This window comes from Oryzias latipes, chromosome 2 (assembly GCF_053564925.1).
Source record: "Oryzias latipes strain Hd-rR chromosome 2, Olatipes_Hd-rR_3.1".
Classification (NCBI taxonomy): Eukaryota; Metazoa; Chordata; class Actinopteri; order Beloniformes; family Adrianichthyidae; genus Oryzias; species Oryzias latipes.
Window position 1 is genome coordinate 18,136,144 of NC_136238.1, and position 22,387 is coordinate 18,158,530.

Sequence of the window (22,387 nt, forward strand, 5' to 3'; positions counted from 1 at the left end):
GTCATCAGTTCACAAAAGCCCCCTTGCTACGACAAGGCCAGACCCATAAGGGGACTGAGCTACTACAAATGTATTGTTCTTAAAAAACAAAAATGGCAAAAAACCCTTCAATTATCTTTTGATCTACTTCAATATCTTTCCCAGTAGTCTTTTATTTGTGATGATGCCATTTTTAGCAAAGAAAAAAAAACAGTCATTTTCTATGATAGAGCTTCAAAATGGACCAGAGCAGGGGGCTTGTGGCCTCTGGGTTGTAGTTTCCACATCACAACTATATTCATTTTTTTCATCTGCTTCAGATTCACGATTTAAATAAAGAAATACTCAGAAATGCAGTTTTAATTTTAATTATCCATAATCAGAAAAACACTATAATAACATGTTAAAAAAAACAATTTTCATAGGTGTGGGGCTTTGATATATTCAAACTAACATTGAATTTTTTTTTACTTTTTGCACGAGACAGTCAGTCTCAAAAAAGGTTTCACATTTGTTTTGATTGCTTTTTTCTAAAAAGCTGTCTTCCTTGGATAAATTTTTAGGTTTTACCTCTATGTTTTCAGTTTTGAGCCACTCTGATTGTTAGGTACCAGGAGGGGCCAGGGCGGCCGATATTGTTTTTGATTCACTTCCTGTTTTATTTTGACACTTCCGGTTCTGGTCACTAGTTACACTCGTTGTCTTTACCTCATTGATTGTTTTCACCTGTTTCCACTTTAGTCACTGTATATATTCTTTGTCAACCCAGTCATGGTCTCAGGATCGTTTCGTTTGTTTGTACTCTCACGAGAATAGTCGATTAAATTCGAGTTATACGTATCCGCTGGCGTCCTGCGTTTGTGTCCACCACCCGACCCTGACATTACGATCCTGTCACCAATGGACACAGCGGGCGCTGATCATTCTGGAGCTGATGCCGTAACCAGGAGCGGATCATCCAGCTCCAAGCAGAACAGCTTGATTACCTGCGTCGAGGGATGCTGGAGATGGCCGGTCGCCAGGAGCAACAGTTAACCACGCTCCATAAACGCCTGGACCTCCTGGCCACACAGGTTCAGCCGTCTTCTTCATCTCACACGCCTCATCCTTCCTCCTCCTCGCCGGCTCCTGTGGCTCCTTTTCAGACTTCTCCGGCTCCTGTGGTGCAGCTGGCCCGGCCAGAAAGGTTCTCCGATGACTCTGGGAACTGCAGGGCGTTCATCAGGCAGTGTGAGCTGCACTTTGAACTGCACGGCGCAGCGTTCCCTACGGAGCGGTCCAAGGTGGCCTTCATGATATCGCACCTCACGGACAGAGCTGGAGCATGGGCCACAGCAGAGTGGCAACGTGGAGCCACGACCTGCGCATCTCTTCCTGCCTTCCTGGAGGCGTTCACCCAGGTCTTCCAGCACACAAAGCCTGGGAGGGAGGCAGCCCGGGCGCTTATGCGGCTGCGACAGGGGCCTCGGCGGGTGGCTGATTACGCCATAGAGTTCCGGACTCTCGGTTCAGAGAGCGATTGGAACCCCGCTATGCTGACGGACGCTTTCCTGGAGGGTCTTTCCAAGGAGATGAAGCCCATCTCGCACCGTTGGAGATCCCGTCGTCCTTGGAGCCCCTGATAGCCCTCGCTATCAGGATTGACAATCGCCTGCAGGATCGCAGAAAAGGACGTCGGGCAGAGGTTCCCCGTTTCGAGGGACACCCCGTGGACTCTTCACGCTCCTCTCATCATGCTTTGTCTGCTGCTCCCACAGATCCTTCGGAGCCCCTGACGGACGAACCTATGCTTTTGGGACATGGGCGCCTATCCTCCGCTGAACGTAAATGCCGGATGACGGCAGGTGAGTGCCTTTACTGTGGTCAGCGGGGTCATTTCTGCAGGGCCTGCCCAAAAGTCACCGCTCTTCATTAAGTGTGGGGACACTGACGAGTGGAGGTCCAGCGCCAACCATTTCTAGTCCTGCCTCGTGCTTACTGGAGGCTCATATTATGTTTAAGGTTGGGGGGGGTTCCCGTTCGGGCCTTATTGGACTCTGGGGCTGAGCAGAACCTCATGGATGCCGAGCTGGCCAAACAGGCGGGTTTTACCACCGAGTCGCTTCCCCGTCCGTTATTAGTTAGCTCTCTTAATGGTGAGATTGTTTCCACAGTCAACCAAATTACTGAACCAGTCCATCTCATAATTTCAGGTAATCATCACGAGTTCACCCGGTTTTACGTATTCAAGTCAATCTCAATCCTATAGTTTTGGGGTTTCCCTGGCTCTTGGCTCATAACCCCGTTATCGACTGGCCCTCTGGTCGCATCACTCGCTGGAGTGATTTTTGTCATGAGACCTGTTTGCGCTCAGCTCGACATCCGGTGGCCGATCCCGCTGTCCCAGTGGGGCAGCTGCCCTCACCTGACCTATCCAGGGTGCCTCCCGAATACCATGACTTGGGGGAGGTTTTTTCTAAGGATCGGGCTCTATCGCTTCCACCTCACAGGCCCTATGACTGTGCCATCACACTGCAGCCAGACGCAACGCTGCCCAAGAACGACCTCTACAACCTGTCGAAACCGGAGAGGGAGGCCATGGAGCGGTACGTGGCTGATTCCCTCAGGCTCAGACTCATCAGGCCGTCCTCGTCGCCTGTAGGGGCCGGGGTCTTTTTTGTTGGAAAGAAGGATGGGTCGTTACGACCCTGCATCGACTATCGGGGGTTAAACGCCATTACTGTGAAGAACCGGTATCCCCTTCCTCTGATGAACTCCGCCTTTGAGTCACTGCAGGAGGCCAGGGTGTTCACCCAGCTGGACCTGCGGAACGCCTACCATTTGGTGCGTATCAGGGAGGGTGACGAGTGGAAGACTGCATTCAACACCCCACTCGGACACTATGAATATCTGGTGATGCCTTTCGGTCTGTCTAACGCCCCTGCAGTGTTTCAGGGATTCATTAATGATGTGCTTCGGGATTTTGTTCATCACTTTGTTTTTGTCTACCTGGATGATATCCTGATATTTTCTAAGGATTCCAGCGAGCATAGGCGGCATTTTCGTCTGGTTCTCCAGCGGCTTCTCGAGAACAAACTGTATGTAAAGGCTGAGAAGTGTGAGTTTCACTCCCCTTGTGTTTCGTTTTTGGGGTTTGTCATCGCGGGTGGGGAGGTACGAACCGATCCTGCCAAGGTTAAGGCGGTTGTGGAATGGCCCACCCCTGTTAACCGTAAACAGTTACAACGGTTTTTGGGGTTTGCCAACTTCTTACGCCGCTTTATCCGTAATTTTAGCTCTGTCGCAGCACCCCTCACGAGCCTGACATCCACCTCCTCTGCCTTTCAGTGGACGGAGGCCGCTGAGGCTGCTTTTGTCAAGCTGAAGCATCTGTTCACCACCGCGCCTGTCCTGATCCAACCAGTTCATCGTGGAGGTTGACGCTTCTGATATTGGGGTAGGGGCTGTGTTATCACAGCGGTCGGGCACGGATGACAAGCTCCATCCGTGCGCCCTTTTCTCCCGCCGGCTTAACCCGGCCGAGGTGAACTATGATGTGGGGGACAAGGAGCTTCTAGCGATTAAGTTGGCTCTTGAGGAGTGGAGACACTGGTTGGAGGGAGCGACTCAGCCGTTTGTGGTCTGGACCAACCATAAGAACCTCTCGTACATCCGGACAGCTAAACGGTTGAATCCCAGGCAGGCGAGGTGGTCGTTATTTTTCACCCGTTTTGATTTTGTTGTTTCTTACCGTCCTGGCTCCAAGAATGTAAAACCTGACGCCCTCTCTCGGCAGCAAGAACTTATAGTGAAGGATCAACAACCGAGAACGGTCATACCGGCATCCTGCGTTCTAGGTGCCCTCACTTGGCGGTTGGAGAGGGACATCAAGGCTGCTCAGGCGCAGGACCCAGACCCAGGTGGGGAGCCGCCTAATAGACTTTTTGTTCCCAGGACCTGTCGCAGCCAGGTTCTCCAGTGGGCTCATGCTACGCGCCTGACCTGCCCCCCCGGGATCCGCAGGACCATCTCATTCCTACGCCGACGGTTCTGGTGGCCCAGTCTAGCAAGGGACACCCGGGAGTTCGTTTCTGCCTGCACAGTCTGTGCCCAGAATAAGACCACCAACCATCCTCCTGCTGGGCTCCTACACCCTTTACCAGTCCCGAGCCGTCCTTGGTCCCACATTGCCCTGGACTTCGTCACAGGTTTGCTGTCCTCAGCTGGCAGGACGGTCATCATGACAGTGGTGGACCGGTTTTCGAAGGCAGCTGCCTGAGCTGCCGAAGAAGCTGCCTTCGGCCGCGGAGACTGCCAAACTCATCACTGATCGTGTTTTCCGGCTGCATGGTATTCCGGTGGACCTGGTCTTGGACCGGGGTCCACAGTTCATTTACCAGGTGTGGAGGTCCTTCTGTGCAGCTTTCGGTGCCACCGCCAGTCTCTCCTCAGGGTTCCATCCTCAGTCTAACAGGCAGGCTGAGAGGACCAATCAGGACCTTGGGGCGGCCCTCAGATGCATCTGCTCTCATCACTAGACCTCCTGGAGCTCCATGCTTCCCTGGGTGGAGTATGCCCACAACTCCATGACCTCGTCTGCTACTGGTATGTCTCCTTTTGAGTGCTCCCTGGGTTATCAACCTCTTTTGTTCCCGGAGCAGGAGACAGAGGTGGGGGTACCGTCCATCCAACACCTTTACCGCCGCTGCAGACGAGTCTGGAGGGAGGCGCGTGCCAGACTGCTTCGCTCTTCCGCAACCAACAGGAGGCTGGCTGACCGGCACCGCCGCCCAGCCCCCGCCTACGCGCCAGGTCAGTCAGTCCTCCTCTCCACTGCTAATATAAAGTTGCGGACAGAGTCGAGGAAGCTCTCCCCCAGGTACATCGGACCTTTCGAGGTGGTGAGGGTGATTAACCCCGTCGCGGTCCAGTTATGCCTACCACAAACCATGCGGATCCATCCAGTTTTTCACGTGTCTCAGCTTAGGCCACACATCACGAGTCCCCTGCATCCGTCCCCCAAACCACCACCGGCGCCTCGCATCATCGACGGTCAGCCCGCATGGACCTTCCGGCGCATAATGGACGTCAGACGGAGAGGACGGGGCTTCCAATACTTGGTGGACTGGAAGGGATGTGGGCCTGAAGAACGGTCCTGGGAACCGTCGACCCGTATTCTGGACAAGGACATGCTCCGGGACACGCTCCGGGACATGCTTCTCAAGGGGCGCCAAGGGGCGCCCCTTGAGGAGGAGGTACTGTTAGGTACCAGGAGGGGCCAGGGCGGCCGATATTGTTTTTGATTCACCTTCTGTTTCATTTTGACACTTCCGTATCTGGTCACTAGTTACACTCGTTGTCTTTACCTCATTGATTGTTTTCACCTGTTTCCACTTTAGTCACTGTATATATTCTTTGTCAACTCAGTCATGGTCACAGGATCGTTTCGTTTGTTTGTACTCTCACGAGAATAGTCGATTAAATTCGAGTTATACGTATCCACTGGCGTCCTGCGTTTGTGTCCACCACCCGACCCTGACACTGGTATTTCTTCTTTCAATGTTGGTCACAACCTGGGTATTACAGCAAATCTTAAGAGTAAAAATTAAAAACTCAGGGATAGTTGGAGGCAAATTTAACTTTTGGCTTTCATTTGCATCAGTGTGCCAGTCTTTAGCAGAGTGTATTTGGCAGACAAATAGTAATGGGAATTTCAAACAAGTACACACTTTTATTGCATGAGATAATTAAAGCAGTTTGAAATTGCTGCCTTAATGAGGTTTATCTTTGAAAACTGTATACTTTTTATATTTGAGTCTAAAAAACCGGTGCACAGACTCTATGTCAAAGTACATTTTTCTAATTTGCTAATTATTTATTTGACAATCTTACCTTTAAAAAACAGTTTTGTTTGGTTCTAAGAGCATTGTTTTTGCAGAAATTAGAGGATTAAACTGAAATAAAAAGAGTTTACATTTCTAAGAAATGAATTCAAAATAAACTCACAAAAAAGCAGACGTTAGCCTAAAACAACACAATAGTAGTGGCTTTAAAAGAAAAGGTCTTTATATATTTCCAAAACAATGTAGAAATTTCCGTTTTTTTTATTTTTTAGATTTAACTACTCCATGGGATGCCGTCTATAAAGTGATAGAGTCAAATATTAAAAGCAATTCTTGAGTTTCTGCTTGAATTTCTTTGCAGGATGTCAGTATAGCCTCCCAGAACTGCTGTTTGGATGTGAACTGCCTCCCACCCTCATAGGCAATTTAATGGAGGATGCTCTAAAGGTTCTCAATAGGGTTGAGGTCAGGGGAGGATGGGGGTCACACACCATCAGTTTCTCTTCTTTAACGCCCATTGCATAAAAAAAGCATCTACTGATGCAGAAATGAGATGGTGCCTTGTCATGCAAGATGATGACTTTGTTACTGAAACCATGGTTCTTCTTTTTGTACCACGGACGAAAGCGCTCAGGTAGAAACTCCACATACTTTTCAGAGGTCATTTTCACGCCTTCAGGGACCCTAAAGGGGCCGACCAACTTTCTACCCATGACTCCGCCACCTCCTTGCTGACGTCGCAGCCTTGTTGGGACATGGTGGCCATCCACCAACCACCCACTACTCCATACATCTGGACCATCCAGGATTGTATGGAACAAATCGGTGATTTGGAAAGCACTGCATCTATTAAAAAACCTCTGGTGCGTGTTATTCTGAGCTTTTTTTTAAATACATTTTTAATATTCCTTGCAAATAGAAATGAGCGGCCATGGTGCAGCGGTAGGGCGGTCAACCCCTGATCGTAAGATTGCAGGTTCGATTCCCGCCTTGCACGCCCATGTGTCGAAGTGTCCTTGGGCAAGACACTGAACCCCACCTTGCCTCTAGTGGGAGGTTGGCGCCAGTGTTCGGCAGCAGAGCCGCCGCCAGTGTGTGAATGTGTGTGTGCATGGGTGAATGGGAATGTGACTTTAAAGCACTTGGGGCCTTCGAAAGGAGGTAGAAAGCGCTATATAAATATGCGCCATTTACCAAATGTCCCAGACCATTTAAACAATAAATAATTTTTAAGACAAAAAGTATGAAAAAAGTTGCCCTTTACCTTTTTCATCGGTATTATTATATATTATCGTGTGTTTAGATCATTCATTAACCTTTATTGAAAGAATATGGTGTATTCTTAATAAAATATCCAATTAAAAAAAAAAAATTCCTGGACCAGCCCCCATCGGTTTCCCTCTGACTAAAAATGTAAACTTAACGGTCTTAATCGACCAAAAGATAACACAGTAACTTTTCAAACATTTATGCAATTATTGTAATTTCAACAAGTTCTGACATGGAGCAAAGCATCTTTGCGCCGATACACAATTGAAAGGGGTGCAAAGATGCTTTACTCCACAATAGAGTGAGCTGATTTAAGTGTATTGTGTAATGTCGCATGTCAGCGCGAATCTGCTTTTCTCTGCTTCAGAATCTGTTTGTTGACTGCCTGAGCTGTGGAAAAATTACGGTGATTCGAAGAATGCACTCCGGCGTTAAAAGGGTTAAAAGGGTTAAAGAGATTGACGTGGTTGCTGGACTCCCATCAAACTCTGCAAAAAAATAAAAAATAAACTCACCTTCACTCAAAAAACCTTCACATTGAATAAACATTAAGAAAATTATGGAAAGGATTTCCACCTGATAAGATAGCTTTACTTGAACAAAAATAAATCACATTGGTCCTACTTAATGCACCTAGGTTGGGTCAACTTAATGTATTTAGGTTCAACCTAATAAATTTAAGTTGATTCAATTTTAAATACTACAGTTGGACCCAACTTAACTAAATATTGTTGCAACTAATTTGAAAGATGTTGGTTCAACAAAATGAGACTATGCACTCCTTAACTTCCCTGAGGTGGCATTGCACATGGAAACTTGTAAAATGCAAAAAAGAAGACGAACTCAACATGGGCGGGGTTATATGGAAGCGATTTTGTAGCATTAATAAAAAGCAAAGTCAAAACCAGAAATGCTTTTTCATTTTCAAAATGAAGCTGCATTTTTTGACTAAAAAAGAAAATGAAAAAGCAATCCACCAAAATGCTTTTCCATTTCCTTCCTCAACACAGCTTTTTCTGTCACTTAATTAAAATTAAAATTAAAATGGTATTTGACATTTCATTTTCAAAACGTTCCATGGTAAATGTGTAGCATAATTCATTTAGAAATGTTTAATTTGACATTTAAAATGGATTAATAGAAATGCTTTTTAATTTTCAAAATGAAGCTGCATTTTTTGACTCAAAATTAAAAAGAAAAAGCAATACTTCAAAATGCTTTATCATTTCCTTCCTCAACACTGCTTTTTCTGTCACTTAATTAAAATGATAAAGAAAATGGTATTTGACATTTCATTTTAAGAAAGGTCCATGGTAAATGTGTACTAAAATTCATTTAGAAATGTCTTATTTGACAATTAAAATGGATTAACAGAAATGCTTTTTAATTTTCAAAATGAAGCTGCATCAAATGACTCAAAATTCAAATGAAAAAGCAATATTTCAAAATGCTTTTTCATTTTATACTTAAAACCGCTTATTCTGTGTCATAATTAAAACGAAAATGCAAAGAGGGGATTGCATTTGCAATTTCAAATCCACCCTGCAAAACTTGGAGCAATATTCATTTAGAAAAAGCATTAGCAGAGGGGAGGCGGGGCGATGACGTCACTGCTTTCTCCGTGTGTCCGGCCGCTGACACACACACACACATGCACCAGGAGCAGACTGTGTTAGCGGCAGAGAAGACGGCTTTGAGTTGGTTGTGAACTTCTGATGAGTTTCCACAGCTTCTCAGGACTACATAGCAGCATGTCCGCCTTCTGCGGTCCTCCTCCTGACGCACCGCGGACAAGATTTTTTCTGCGGACCGCCAGCTGCCTTCGCACAGCGGAGCGCGAAGCTCCCGATGATCGCTGAAGGCGGAAATGCTGCTGCGATCTGAGAAACCATCAAATGAATTTGTGTTTCCAGTAGTGTCCAGAACAAAATAAAGACTCATGTAATTTCCACATATTTACACATTTATTTGCAGCTTCGCGCTAAATTTGCTGTTTGATGACATCTGGAGCCCCATCAACAGATAGCAGATTTCACCGTACTAAACGTTGCTGGTTGGACCAAAAACACTCACTCAGCGCGAAGCTGCAGGAGACTATCTTCATAATGTGCTTTTATTACTGTCAATATTATTATTAAGGGCCTGCTCTACTCGATCATATGTTTTTAAATCCGTGCGGTCAGACGACGCTGAAGAAGTTTGGTTGCGATTCACAGCTTCTGATTCACGAGGGAGCTAAAGGAACATTCTGCTGCATTTTTCGCATTAAGATCCAGGAATCCAGGTTTGAGCAGTCCAGGTCCAGCGGTTTGTGAACAGGACCCGGTTTTAGGTGATCTTAATGCGAACACAGACATACCAGGTCTCTCAGCGACAGCTTCCGGACACACGGAGAAAGCAGTGACGTCATCGCCCCGCCTCCCCTCTGCTAATGCTTTTTCTAAATGAATATTGCTCCAAGTTTTGCAGGGTGGATGTTAAAATGCAAATGCAATCCCCTCTTTGCATTTTCGTTTTAATTATGACACAGAATAAGCGGTTTTAAGTATAAAATGAAAAAGCATTTTGAAATATTGCTTTTCCATGTGAATTTTGAGGCATTTGATGCAGCTTCATTTTGAAAATTAAAAAGCATTTCTGTTAATCCATTTTAATTGTCAAATTAGACATTTCTAAATGAATTTTGCTACACATTTACCATGGACCTTTTTTAAAATGAAATGTCAAATACCATTTTCTTTGTCATTTTAATTAAGTGACAGAATAAGCAGTGTTGAGGAAGGAAATGATAAAGCATTTTGAAGTATTGCTTTTTCTTTTTAATTTTGAGTCAAAAAATGCAGCTTCATTTTGAAAATTAAAAAGCATTTCTATTAATCCATTTTAAATGTCAAATTAAACATTTCTAAATGAATTTTGCTACACATTTACCATGGAACGTCTTGAAAATGAAATGTCAAATACCATTTTAATTTTAATTTTAATTAAGTGACAGAATAAGCTGTGTTGAGGAAGGAAAAGAAAAAGCATTTTGGTGGATTGCTTTTTCATTTTATTTTTTAGTCAAAAAATGCAGCTTCATTTTGAAAATGTAAAAACAAGCATTTCTGGTTTTGACTTTGCTTTTTATTAATGCTACAGAATTGCTTCCATAGGGTTAACATTCTGCAGCGTTCAGGCATTCCGCGACGTTGAGCGTTCCCCAGGCCGCCGCCAGGTGTATTTGAGGAATCTCGCATAATCTCGTGATATTGTGAGGTTATCTAGGCATAATACAATTTAATGGTATCTTGTTGGAGCAACAGGATTGAAATTAGTAACTATTAAATTGATTAAGTTTATGTACAATCGACATGATTCATTCACGTATGATTTACAAACATAAAACTTTCTGGTTGAAATGACAAGTTACATTTTCGTAAAGTTTATTGGCTGGTAATTTCCTTTTTTGGAGTGTGTTATAGAATTTACATAGTGTTACAGTCCCAAAACCCTTCCAATTCATAGCCCATTACATTAATGTATTTGTGCCGTTTTTCTTAAAAAACAAAACAAAAAAACGTATCTTTTATGAAGTCATTGATCCTCTGCAAATGAAATCATCTGTCCATTAAAGCTATATAAGATATTTTCTCTCATCCCCCTTTTCAATCATTGAAAAGGGGGATGAGAAGGGAAAAAAATGGCCAGATTGATTCTCTGACTCAGCCAGATGCGCTCAGAATATCTGCGTCAGTGACGCACTTGGCATCGATGTCAACAGATGAGGCAGAAAGGCTAAAGTCCGACAGAGTTGAGATCTCCTGCTTTCAACCAGACAGATAATCACTTAAAAAAATACTTTTTTTTTGCAACAAACAAAGCAAGAAAGCGCAGCTCGTGACAAAATCAGATAATCATGGGAAACGGAACACAAAGTGCTGAGAGGCGCAAACTCTGTTCCCTCAGCTCAGAAGTCGTGATTTACGCACCGCGCCTGGCTTCTTTCCTGACCGTTATCATCATCATCATTGGTGCTCTTACCGTGTCGGGCGGCAGCGTACAGCCGGCAGGAGGCGGTGAAGAGGAGGAGGAGGTACAGAGCCGCCCGGAGCCGCGCAGACATGGTAGGACATCCAACATCCACAGAGAAGAGGCGGGAACAGCTGCTGCGCCTCTACCAGCTCTCCATTTCTGAGAGCCCGCTCCTGCTGCTGCTGCTTCTGCTGAGGGGGAGGAGGAGAAGGAGGCTGCCAGACAGAGTGAAAGTGAAGCATGAGGTGAGGGGGAGATTAAGAGAAAACAGACCACAGGGGGCGCTGTTCTGCAGAACATGCACCTGAACACATTTGCATAGCAGTTTAGAAAAAAAAAATTCCAAATCGTTTAATCATTGGATTTTGAAGAAAAAGCGTTATCCTTAAAATACATATGTATGGTACAGTAAAAATAACAACAAAACAAAACAACAAAATAATCTTTAAAAAGTTCGAAAAATTGCATGTCAGAAGGCTATTACAACGTTAATCACAACATTAAGTTAGAGCCAGAGAATCAATGACAAGGATTAATAAAAAAGACACTAATATGATATGAATGTGTAAAAAAACACAAGCAATTTGAGCTACACTTTATACTTTTAAGAAATTTGTTGTGATTTTCTCATACTCAGACCAGATAGAGACCAGAGAGAGAGAGAGAGAGAGAGAAAGAGAGTGACGGACAGACAGATGGATAGAAGGAGGGATGGATGGATGGACGGACGGATAGAGAGAGATAAACTTGCAACAGACAAGGTAAAGACAAAACTAAATCTAATACAAACCAACAAAAACAGCACAATCAACACCTTTAAAATTGGGCAAAAAGTATTCATCAAGTCACAGTTTCTGCAAGTTGTCTCACCTAAAAAGACAGTGGAGGTCCGTAATGTTCATCATAGACACATTTCAATTGCGAGAAATAGAATGTGAATAAAGGACACGGTGCAGGCTCCGTACCACACGGATGCAGCTGGACAAGGCGCCATCGAGAGCATCCTGTCCAGCTGTTGACATGCATGATGCTGCAGGGCTATTATCAACATGTAGGCATGATGTACTTATAATTTGCTGTTGACATATTTTTTTTTAAACCTATATACAGTAAACTAGGACTAGGGGATTATAGTAATATAGATTTATACATTTCTGACTCAGTGACTGAACTTTACTTGCAGGTTTCCAATGGATTCAGACTTAAGGTAAAAGTGGGCCTTAGCAATAAAAAGAGCTAACCCAGATGAATCGCTGTGGTTACCAACTAGAAATACAGTCTGGCTATGTTCAAAACATTTCCTTATTATTATTATTTATTATTATTGACGTATTATTTATTTATTATTCTTATTGACTTACTATTGATTTATTATTACTTATTATTAATATTATTATTATTATTAATGAGTTATTGTTGGGCTTTTCTAAATAATTTATATTACATGTCAAAGAGGTTTAAAACTTCTAAAAGTTTAGAAATTATTTTAAAAAATTGTTTGTAATAATTTTTTAATTTGTAAGAAGTCCTGCAACCATGCATTTTTCATTAAAGTTTGAGCTTTTAAGGCTGACTGTTTCTCTTACTTTACAACAACAAATGATGCATTTATTAATCAATATCTATATCTATATCTATATATATCTATATATATCTATATATATATATATAGATATATATACACATATATATATTATAATAAATATTTTTTTATATTTATGGTCCTGACTGTATATGTATAAATATAAATATATATAAATTATATAAAAGCTACTCAGATACCACTAAAAGCTATTGAAAGCATTGTCATGTGGGCGCCGACGACCTCACCAAGATGGCGACGCGGTCGGCCACCTTTGGCCAGGCTTCCAATCGGGCGTTTCTCCTCTAGCGATATAACTCATTGTTTTTTGCACTCCTTGATACAAAATGTGTGGGGGGTGGGGGGACATTATCTTGAGACAAGAACCAGAGGATGGCCAAAAAGTAGCAAAACGGCAAGAAAATAAACTAGAGCTAAAACATCACATGGAAAAGAGTACAAGAAGATGCAATGGCATGACAGCAGAATCGCAAAATTACAACATAAAAGGAGACAAAAAGGAAACATAGACACCTTTCATAATCAGTGTCAGACTGTGCCATAACTGTGTAACTAAATACTTTAAAGCATTAATAAAGAAATTTTAGTATTATTTTAGTCCTTATGTGCTCTTATATCTAAGTAAATATAGTTGTTGAAATGAGACGTTAACAAGTAAAATAAAAATGCATTTAACCCTTGTGCTATCTTAGATGACCCCACCCTCACATTGACGTGTTCTCCCTACCATGACGAAGGTGGATAAAGGTGGAGAGATTTCATGTAATTCATGGACACCAGTGCAGATCATAAATCATTGAAGAAAAAAGGCTCAGAGCACTGTCTAGTGGGTCTAGATGACCCAACTCCCAATGTTAAAGTGCCTAGGATAGCACAAGGGTTACATGTGTTTCAGCTACTTGGATTAATAAACACACTCAGGCTCATGGGCCTTGAGTTCTCTTTTTTCTTAGATTAATTACCCTATTATTTTGTTTTATTGCTTCAATTTGCAAATAAAATAAACTAGAATGTTATATCAGTTTTGAAGGATTGTCACTTCAGACTGTTTCCCTCTAGATTAAAAAAAGAAAGTAACTTAAAATGTAATATAGAAGTCAAGTAATACCTTACAATCCTGAAACAGCAGTACTGTAAAGTACAGGATTACTTTGGTAAGTAATTTGTAAATTAGGAAGGAATACTGCCACCTCTTCCCAGCTGATACGATCTTTTATGATCATGTTTTAGATGTTTTTTTAAAATAATTGCTTTCCCTAAGAGTGTTCACAAGATAGTGACGCATCAAAGAAGCAATATTCACAAAAGAAAATCCACAGTTCAGGTTTCTTGAAGATTTTATTTTCCAAAAGAAAATATTTTTTTTGGCTTCCAAAATTGTTTTTTCTTCTCTGACGAGATCGTCGCGACCCTGAACACTTATGCGAGGCCTTCATGACCTAGTCCACCAACAGCTTGCTCCTGACAGCAGGGAACAACTCGAAGAATCCCTGCAGGTGGAGAAAATTTACATGGAAAATAAAAAAAAAATGGTCTGCAGAGTTCAGAGAGATTCAAGCTCTCATAAAAAGTATATTAGTATTATTTCAGACTTGATGGAAGCTCGTCAGGTCAATTTCACTTTGTTATATCAGAGACACTAACATTTTTTTTAAAGTTTGCAAACTCATTAAATAAGAAAGTAAAACACAAACCTTTTTTTTTTTTTAAAAAGCTGCATAATATCCCCCCCCCCCTTACCAAGAGGGAAAAACAACCCTGCAAAATACTGTAGAGGCTCAAAATTTAAGTTTTCTCTTTGTTGTTTTAAAAAAAAATCTTAGTCCCTCAGTTACTTTAATTTCAAAGCAAAACTTGAGTTGTTTCTCTGTGATTTGGTGAGAGTAGCACTTACCTTGAAGAGGGTGGTGCTTTGCAGCACGCTGGAGGTGCAGCACATCTCCCTGATGGAGTGCATGGAAAGTTGGGGGCCGCCAATGTCCACCACAGGGATGCCGAGTCGAGCGGCCAGGATGGGTCCGATGGTGGTTCCACAAGGACTGTCGTTACGGACCATCACATCCTGCAGCCAAAGGGAAAGCGAGAAGTCTGAAAGCTGGTATCTGTTAGAAGGGGGGGCTCTAGTGGTCATTCAGGGAAGTGTCGATTGTAGAAAGATTGAATCTGGACTTTAATCCATCCCAATCACAAAATATATATATATTTAAAAAAAAACATTACAGTAAATATAAAAAGGGTTAAAAAATCTTTGAATTAATTTTTTGGCAAGAAAAAAAAGTAGCAAAACTGTTGTGGAAAAAAAAGACAAAGCTTTTCAAATTTGTCAGTGACCACAAATTACCAAAAAATGCTATGAAACAGAACAAAAAAGACAATAAAAAACACACAAAACAGCTAAAAACTTTGCTTTTAGAAAGAAGAAACAAGATTTTTTAAAAAGTATTGCTTTTCAGAAGAAATTAAATTTCAAATTAAAGGATAAAGTTCTTTAATCTACAAACAAACTGTTTTTAGATAGTAAAGTAAAAAGCCTGTTTTACATTTTTAACAGAAGCTAAACAAATTACAATACAAAGTTTTTAAACCATTTACATCTCTTTGAATAAAAAAAAAACAATATTTTCAGTAATAAACATTTCTCTTAGAATTGTACCAAAGACATACAACCTATTTCTGCCAAAATACCTGCAGAGGCACGTCCACCTGGCTGGCCACTTCCCTGATAATGGCGGCGGTGACAGCTGTGGTGGCGTAGCGCTGATTGCTGTTAAACTTGATGACGGGGCCCTGAAGGAACGAAACTTGAGAACGTCAGGTAAACGCACGACTCGTTTTGTGTCATCATTTTTTTAAAGATCCAAGATTACCTTATGGAAAGACGGTCTATGGTTTTCTTCATGCTTCTCCCTGAAAGAAAAGATCCAAACTTAAGCTGCTAAAGGACATTAATAATTCAGTGGTTGTTGTTTTTTTTAGGTCAAACTGTTCAAACTCAGAAACCACTATAGGTTGAGGCTTCAGAAAAAGCCCTCCTTCAGGTTTCGGGGACTCACTGGTAGTTGGGGTGAACGGCGTGTGCCATGTCAGCGCTGATCATGAAGGACAGCGGCGCCGCCTGCTGAAAGGAGGTGAGGTTGGAAGAGGAGGCGGCGAGGCGACTGAGGATCAGCTCCGTCAGGTGTGAGTGGGCGCCCTGAGCGCTCTCTGAGCCCACCTGCAGCAAACATGACCACACAGACTCACAATGGCACAGTTCATCTGAACATGACAGAGAGGACGGATGGAACTCACCTCCTCGTTGTCGTAAAGAGCGATCATGCGAATGTTTGGGTCTTTGTTCAGAGAGTCTCCAGAACATGATTCCACGAGACCCTGAGGAGACGAAAAGAAGGAGGCTGCAGCAGGAGGAGGACTGACAAAACATCTGAAGTAGGTTGCAGTCGCTGAGTCTGACCTGCAGGGCGCAGTAGCAGCTGTGCAGGTTGTCTAGCCGGGGAGAGAAGATGAACTCCTCGTACACGCCTCCTAAAACCTGCAAAGACACCTCTCATCATGAGAAAACTACATAAAAAAGAATGTGTTAACAGTTCAATTAAAACATTTCAATGAAGTCTTGATTCATTTTTGAAAATCTTCTTTTTTTGATGAAGAGAAACAGTTTAAACTTATTTCTGTTGCAAAGAAAAGTGGCTTTACTCCTATTTGCAACACTTTCCGTTAGTAGGATACTTTCTGTTAGGAGACACTACGTTAGTAAAATACGTTACGTTAGTAGGACGCGTGTCAAACTCAAGGCCCGGGGGGTCAAATGTGGTCCTCCATGTCATTTTCTGTGGCCCGTGAGAGCATAAAAGTTTTTTATTTCTTAAAATAAAAAATTAAAATTGGTGTGTACTTATTCATATCTAGGGGGAATTGGACTTGAAATATTGGCTATCTAAACATTAGGACTTAAACACTGTCCATATAACATAACCTGACAGAATCAAATTTAATAAGATTTCTGTTAGAGTAACAAGCAAACATATGTTTTCTATGCAACTGTAATTGTCACTTTAAAAAGTTATAATAATGTAAAAGTTATATCTGGTACTTTGAGGACAGCCACTATGCTGATGTGGCCCTCGGTGAAAATGAGTTTGACACCCCTGCTTTAGTAGGACACGCGTGGTCAGTAGGACATGTTAAATTAAATTAGTAGATCACTGTTTGTTACTTATTGTTTGTTTGTTACTATTTGTTTCAAATGAATAGACAACGTTAGTGGGACACTATTTGTCGGAAGGACACTATACGTTGGTAGGATGCTTCAAATTAACAGGCAACGTTAGTAGGACACTCTTCATTAGAAGGAGACTCTTCGTTAGTAAGACACTATTTGTTAGTATAACACTATTTGTTAGTATAACACTACGGATAATAAGATAGTAGAACAGTATTTGTTACTAGGTCACTATGGCGGTAGGACGCTTTACATCAAGAGACACCATGTTAGTTCTACACTATTTGTTAGAAGGACACTATAGGTTAGTCGGATACTATATGTCGGTAGGACACTATACATTGGTAGGACACTTCACATTAAGAGATATTACATTAGTAGGATGCTGTTTGTTAATAGTAATAGGCTAGTGGGACAATTTACTTTAGAATACACTCTGTAAGTAATACACTTTCATCAGTAGTACACGTTAACTTAGGAGAACATTTTATGTTAGTAGGACGCTTAATGTTGGTAGGATGCTTAACGGACGCCCTATGTTGGTAGGACACAATACATTGATAGGACACTACATGTTGGGACACCTTGCGTTAGTAGGAAGCTTAACGTTGGTAGGACACTATGTTGGTAGCTTCAGAATCTGTTTGGATCATGATAACTGCTTTACACAGTTGAAGAGTTGTAGTAATTGTAAGAAAATCATCATTGGAGCTGAAGCTCCAGGGTTAAAGTTCTTTGTCTTGGGGGGGAACTCACCGCAGGATGAGTGTCAGTCAGACACAACTCAAAGTCCATCAGAGCTTCTGCATCAACACCCAGCTCTGAACACAGCACCTTCACAAGCGCTGGATGATGTTTCTCCGCCTGAAGGGCAAAGATGATGAGGAAAGCCTTTCAAAACCTTTTCACCACCCACGAGTATATCTAAACAGGTATTTTAGCTTCAGTCAAAGTGATACCTGTATGCAAACAAAACTGAAACAACAGAAAAGAGAAGTTAAGATCCAAGGGGCGCTTCTGAAGCAAACAAGTGAAAGCTGGTATAGTAAGTGCGAATGCTACATCACAGATGAGCAAAACATAAGCCGGCGCGTGTCTCCGATTTTACCGTGCTGGAGGGTGAAGAAATATCTGCAGAGGATGACGATCCTGTCTCAAGCTCCTCCTGGACAGCGGTGGCGAGGATGGGCACACTGACACACAAGTCCAAAGAGTAAAAAAAAAAACAAAAACAAAAAATGCTTCTAAATGCTTTAAGCCTGCTTCATTCTCACAGGTGATTTTCCTTGTTTGGACCGAAGGAATCATTGATGTCGCGCTGGAGGTGGATGGCCAGGTGGGGGATCCTGAGCAGAGGCCTGGAAACGTGAACCAGGTGATGGACAAGCTTCCCCCCAGTCTATGTGGACAGAAAGAAAAAAAAAATGTTGCGTCTAAATATCAGACTTTCAACCAAAAAAAAAAGGTAAATTTGCTTAAAGAGTAAACATTTTTTTCCCATCAGCAGAATCTGGTACCTTGACCATAACCCGCCCAGCGACAGTGAGATCTCGATCAAACCAAGTGTTCCAGATGCCGCCTCCATAACACTCCACCCCCACCTGCAGACAACCCTGCTTTGTCCTTTTTGATCTCGGCTTTACCTGAAACACAAAAATAAAATACAATTAAAAACTAACAGTGTATTCAAATTACACCCTTTTTAAAATGTCTAAAACATAGTTATTCACACACAAACAAAAATATTGCTTTTTTTATAACACTGAAAGAAACTGTCTTTTTTTTTAAGCTTCATGTGATGTTATGGTCTGAGTACCCCGTCATACTGAAACAAGAACCTTGCTTTGCATCATGTGGGGTTTCTTGTTCCACTGTCAGAGATTGATGGTGATACAACCGGACTGATCTGCGGTGTAAAAATGAAACCAGCAGGCTGACGAGAGGAGGAGGCGGACAGGCTCTCACCCTGAGGCAGGGGCTGTCTGTGTGCGCTCCAATCATAGAGAACCCATTTCCAGGCTTGTATTGTCCCCCCACAGCGAAGGCGATCAGGCTGGAATAGTTCCTGGTCACAAAGTACTGCAGAGAATAAAAAGAAATATCATCTCTTTTTTTGTTTTTTGTTTTTACAGTCCTAAAGTCAATCCCCTTTCAGGGTTTGAAAAAAAGGAACAGAAATCCACCCCACTTTGCTGGCTGGTTTGATGTGCCATTGCTCCGTCTCCTTAAGCTCGATAAATCCGGCCTCCCGGAGGCGCCTTTTGCATTCCTCAACCACTGCAGAGGGGAAGAATAGGCAAAACTATTTTAAGATTCAACTGCAAAGTGTTTAAAAGGCTCAACTTACTCTGTACCTGTAGAGTTTTTAATCAAGCTTCTTATAACCCCCGATTTTACGTCAATTTACCTGAATTTCTTCACTAATAAAGCTCAGATGCATACATGCTCAGATTGACTACTTCATTTTGTAAAGGGGTGTGTACAACAAACAGATAGAATATAATACCGTCTGTCAGATATTTCTGTTCAGATATCTGACAGAAATGTCTGACAGAGACAGGGTTCCTGAGAAATTGTGATTAAAAAAATGACACAATATATGGTTGATCTTATCTCAAGTTCAAAGTCACCCATCAATCTTCCCTATATTACCACCAGCTCATGCGTATTCACACTGTGACATATTAGTGTTTTTAAATCTTTAATTATGTATAATTACCGCTATTAAACCTTAAGCTGTTTATTTAGTGTTGCCGAATTTAAGAACCCATAATTTAAATTAGAATTTAACCTCACGAAATGTGACCATATTGCATTCAAACACACGATTGAGGAACTGCATGTCTCTACTAGTCAAATACTGATTGAACAGAGTTTGGTTTGATGCTAACTCCAGCAGTCAATGCGTTAGTGAGGTTGTGTTTGTGTAAGTGTACCGTGATACGGAGACACTCCTCTGTTGACGAACTGCAGAAACTCCTTGGCGGCTGCCTGCACGGCCTCTTTGGAGCTCTTCATGATTGTAGACTGATGGGGAAACGGAAAGGAAAAGCTTAACCAGCTCAGCTGCTCAGCTCTGTTGCAACACTAAGCAAATCACATGGGACTATTCTAATTATAAAGCCTCCACCGACACGCTACGACAACACAATAGAAAACACTACGGATGAACATTTGACTGTCAGTAAAACATAAATAAAGTTGGAAAATTCGTTTTTTCCGACCTTTTGTCCGATAAAGGAAACACCGGCGTTCAGCTAATCTTACCTATCTCTTCTTCTCCTTGAGTATTATTCTAAAGGTCAAAGTTAACGCGATTCTCAACAAGAGAACCACACGTTCAGTCGGAGGTTCAAAACCAACCACTGTGTGAGGTGCTTACCTGCATTAACTGCACGTTCAAAGTCTAGTCTTTGGCTGCAGCGAGACAGGACTGAGTTAGCTACACATTAGCCAAGCTGACAGCAGCAAAGAGAGTAGCCCTTTCCATCTTTGAACCGTGAGCGTCATCAAGCGGCCAGGATGTGCAATGACAGTTTTAAAAGACCTCGCACTGTTATCTCAACGTTCCAATTATTTGCCACAATGTCAGTGTCAGCTTCTGCAATTAATTTGTTTTGTGCAATTCTTTTTTCATGTATCATGTATTTTATTTTATTTTTTGTGTATGTGTATTACTGAGTGGCGGAACCACAGAAAGCTTTTTGTTTTACCACAATGTAATTAAAGAAGTTCCATATGGTGGGAGATCAGTTGGTAAAGAGGAGGTCCAGCACAAGGGGAATCAGGGTTCAATACCCAGGGGCGCAGTGAGCTTCATCCAGTAAATCCTTAGGCAGCACACTTTGTGTCATTGCCTAATTATGTAGCTACAAGGGGGCCCAAGTCTTTTTTTTTTTTTTTTTTTTCTTTTTTAACTTGTCCTGTCCAACAGCTAGGCAGACAGATGAGAGCTGAGGGCCTCTTGGGTTGGACATATTTTACTTTAACAAGAGAGGTTATTAATCTTCAGACAAACCAAAGGTATGTCTGAATAAACCCCTTTTGTAATTGAGGCCAAACTTTATTAATTTCAAACATGTCTGAAAATCTTTGGTGTTGGACCGGACGGAAAAGGAAAGAGGGGAAGAAGAGAGAGGGACGTTAGAGAGAGGGGGGGTAAGGGGTGATAATAGGAGGGGAAGGGGGATAAGACCATGAAGCAGCATAAAGCAGCAAGTTTACTGGTTGTTAATCATTATGGTAAGGTTCAAATGTAAAAAAAAAAAAACAAAAAAAAAAAAGGGCGGAGCCTGTCCACACACACACTCAAATGTTATAAACACACCTGTTAGTTGCAAAAATGTCCACCTGTCGACATGTACACAAAACAGATAGTGTTCACACGCATACTTATGCCTTAAAACCAACTAGTGTGAAATATTTCAGTCATTCAGTCTGTTGAGCTAACACCTGTGCTCAGGTGAGTGTTTATGTTCTTCTAAAATGGATGGTGGAACGTGAAAAGAAGGAGGGAGAGTGCCCAGCCATCCCCACCCCAAGACCCCCACCGCACCAGCAGCGGCAGCCGGAATCCCCCCAACGCCACACGGGAACCGGCAGGGAACAACCGCCGCCCGGGCGACCAAGCCCGCCACCCAGGCCAGGGCCAGCAGGGCCGCCGCAAGGCCCCCAGAGCCAGAGAGCAGGGAGGCACGGAGGGAAAGAGGGCGCCGCCCCAGCCCAACCAGGAGAGCAGCCCCCCCGCCGCGCCGGGAGAACCCAACGCAGGGCCCCACCGGAGAAGGACGCCCACAGCCCCAGACGAGCACCCCACCACCACCCAGGAGTTCCGGGCATCCCCCCGCCCCAACCCCAGGTACGAGCCAGGACCCCCCAAGGGAGACCCACTCCGCACTCCAGGCAGCCACCCGCCCGGCCCACGGTTGGTCCAGGGAGGAGCGAGGCAGGGGCCCGCCGCCCCCGCCCAGAAGGGGGGAACCCCGGGGAAAAAAGAGGGCCCACAAGGGGTGTTGTAAATATGGCCCGACCAGGCTCGGCCACAGTTGGAAATTTGGCGGGGCCCAGCACTCAGGAGCAAGGACCAGAACCCACCCCCCAGGGACACGAACACCCCCGGCTCAGATGTAATGTGAACCCCCCCACCGCGCGGAGAGAGCACCGCCGGGCCCAGGAAGCCGGCACCCCGGGGACACAGCCGCCGTTGCAAAGGGGCCCGTACCCCCCACCAGGGAAGAGGCAGGGGACAGATGGTCCTAGGTCCCACCTTCCTTGCAAAATGTGTGTGCGTGTATGTGTGTTTGAGAGAGTGTGTGTGTGCATGTGTGTGTGTTTATGTTGGGATGTATATATTGAGGGGGGAGGGGTGTGTGTACTAAGGGGGGTGCGGTTAAAATTGGCGGGTAGGGCACTAAGGGGACGTCTCCTGATTACTCACAGTGACGTCCCCTCACCCTCCCCACCAAGGGGCCCTAAATG

The 22,387-nt window shown here is 43.3% G+C and overlaps 3 protein-coding genes across 10 annotated transcripts in view; 1 reads left to right on the plus strand and 2 right to left on the minus strand.

Moving 5' to 3' along the window:
* The window catches only part of ptprnb (protein tyrosine phosphatase receptor type Nb), a 39,886-nt gene extending 28,521 nt beyond the window's left edge, over window positions 1–11,365 (minus strand). For 5 of the 7 annotated variants that reach the window (XM_078933655.1, XM_078933649.1, XM_023964494.2 and 2 more), the window contains exon 1: window positions 11,094–11,364. In XM_078933655.1, the coding sequence (XP_078789781.1) occupies window positions 11,094–11,175 (82 nt within the window). In that variant the 5' untranslated portion in view covers window positions 11,176–11,364. Of the gene's footprint in view, window positions 1–11,093 lie in introns of all 7 variants that reach the window. The other 2 variants (XM_023964496.2, XM_023964478.2) reach the window with 1 other exon arrangement.
* On the plus strand, window positions 978–4,373 carry LOC144990526 (uncharacterized). Its single transcript, XM_078944049.1, has 4 exons — window positions 978–1,426; window positions 1,471–1,823; window positions 3,755–3,878; window positions 3,982–4,373. Exons 1-4 carry the CDS (start codon window positions 978–980, stop codon window positions 4,235–4,237), a joined length of 1,182 nt encoding a protein of 393 aa, XP_078800175.1. The 3' UTR covers window positions 4,238–4,373.
* A 2,641-nt stretch (window positions 11,366–14,006) lies between the features above and the next one.
* On the minus strand, window positions 14,007–20,430 carry dnpep (aspartyl aminopeptidase). Of its 2 annotated transcripts, none has more exons than XM_023964581.2 (15): window positions 20,292–20,430; window positions 19,846–19,936; window positions 19,098–19,186; window positions 18,875–18,988; window positions 18,427–18,552; window positions 18,184–18,308; window positions 18,018–18,102; window positions 17,666–17,773; window positions 16,142–16,219; window positions 15,979–16,059; window positions 15,741–15,901; window positions 15,555–15,594; window positions 15,373–15,474; window positions 14,582–14,749; window positions 14,007–14,177 (listed from the first exon to the last, which is right to left on the minus strand). In XM_023964581.2, exons 1-15 carry the CDS (start codon window positions 20,295–20,297, stop codon window positions 14,127–14,129), a joined length of 1,425 nt encoding a protein of 474 aa, XP_023820349.1. In that variant the 5' UTR covers window positions 20,298–20,430; the 3' UTR covers window positions 14,007–14,126. The 2 variants fall into 2 exon arrangements, with proteins under 2 accessions (XP_023820349.1, XP_023820352.1); XM_023964584.2 differs by having other exon boundaries at window positions 20,177–20,317.
* Between the last annotated feature and the right edge of the window lie 1,957 nt (window positions 20,431–22,387).

Bases quoted from the DNA above. Each gene is read 5' to 3' on its own strand.
- LOC144990526 (XM_078944049.1), top strand. From the start codon at position 978: ATGCTGGAGATGGCCGGTCGCCAGGAGCAACAGTTAACCACGCTCCAT. The intron at 1,824-3,754 runs GTGAGTGCCTTT...CTCTCTCGGCAG, and splicing joins TAAATGCCGGATGACGGCAG to CAAGAACTTATAGTGAAGGA. The intron at 3,879-3,981 runs GTGGGGAGCCGC...CGGGATCCGCAG, and splicing joins GGCGCAGGACCCAGACCCAG to GACCATCTCATTCCTACGCC.
- dnpep (XM_023964581.2), bottom strand. The intron at 18,553-18,874 runs GTGAGAGCCTGT...TTTGTGTTTCAG, and splicing joins CAGACAGCCCCTGCCTCAGG to GTAAAGCCGAGATCAAAAAG. The intron at 15,595-15,740 runs GTGAGTCCCCGA...CTTTTCTTTCAG, and splicing joins GCCGTTCACCCCAACTACCA to GGAGAAGCATGAAGAAAACC.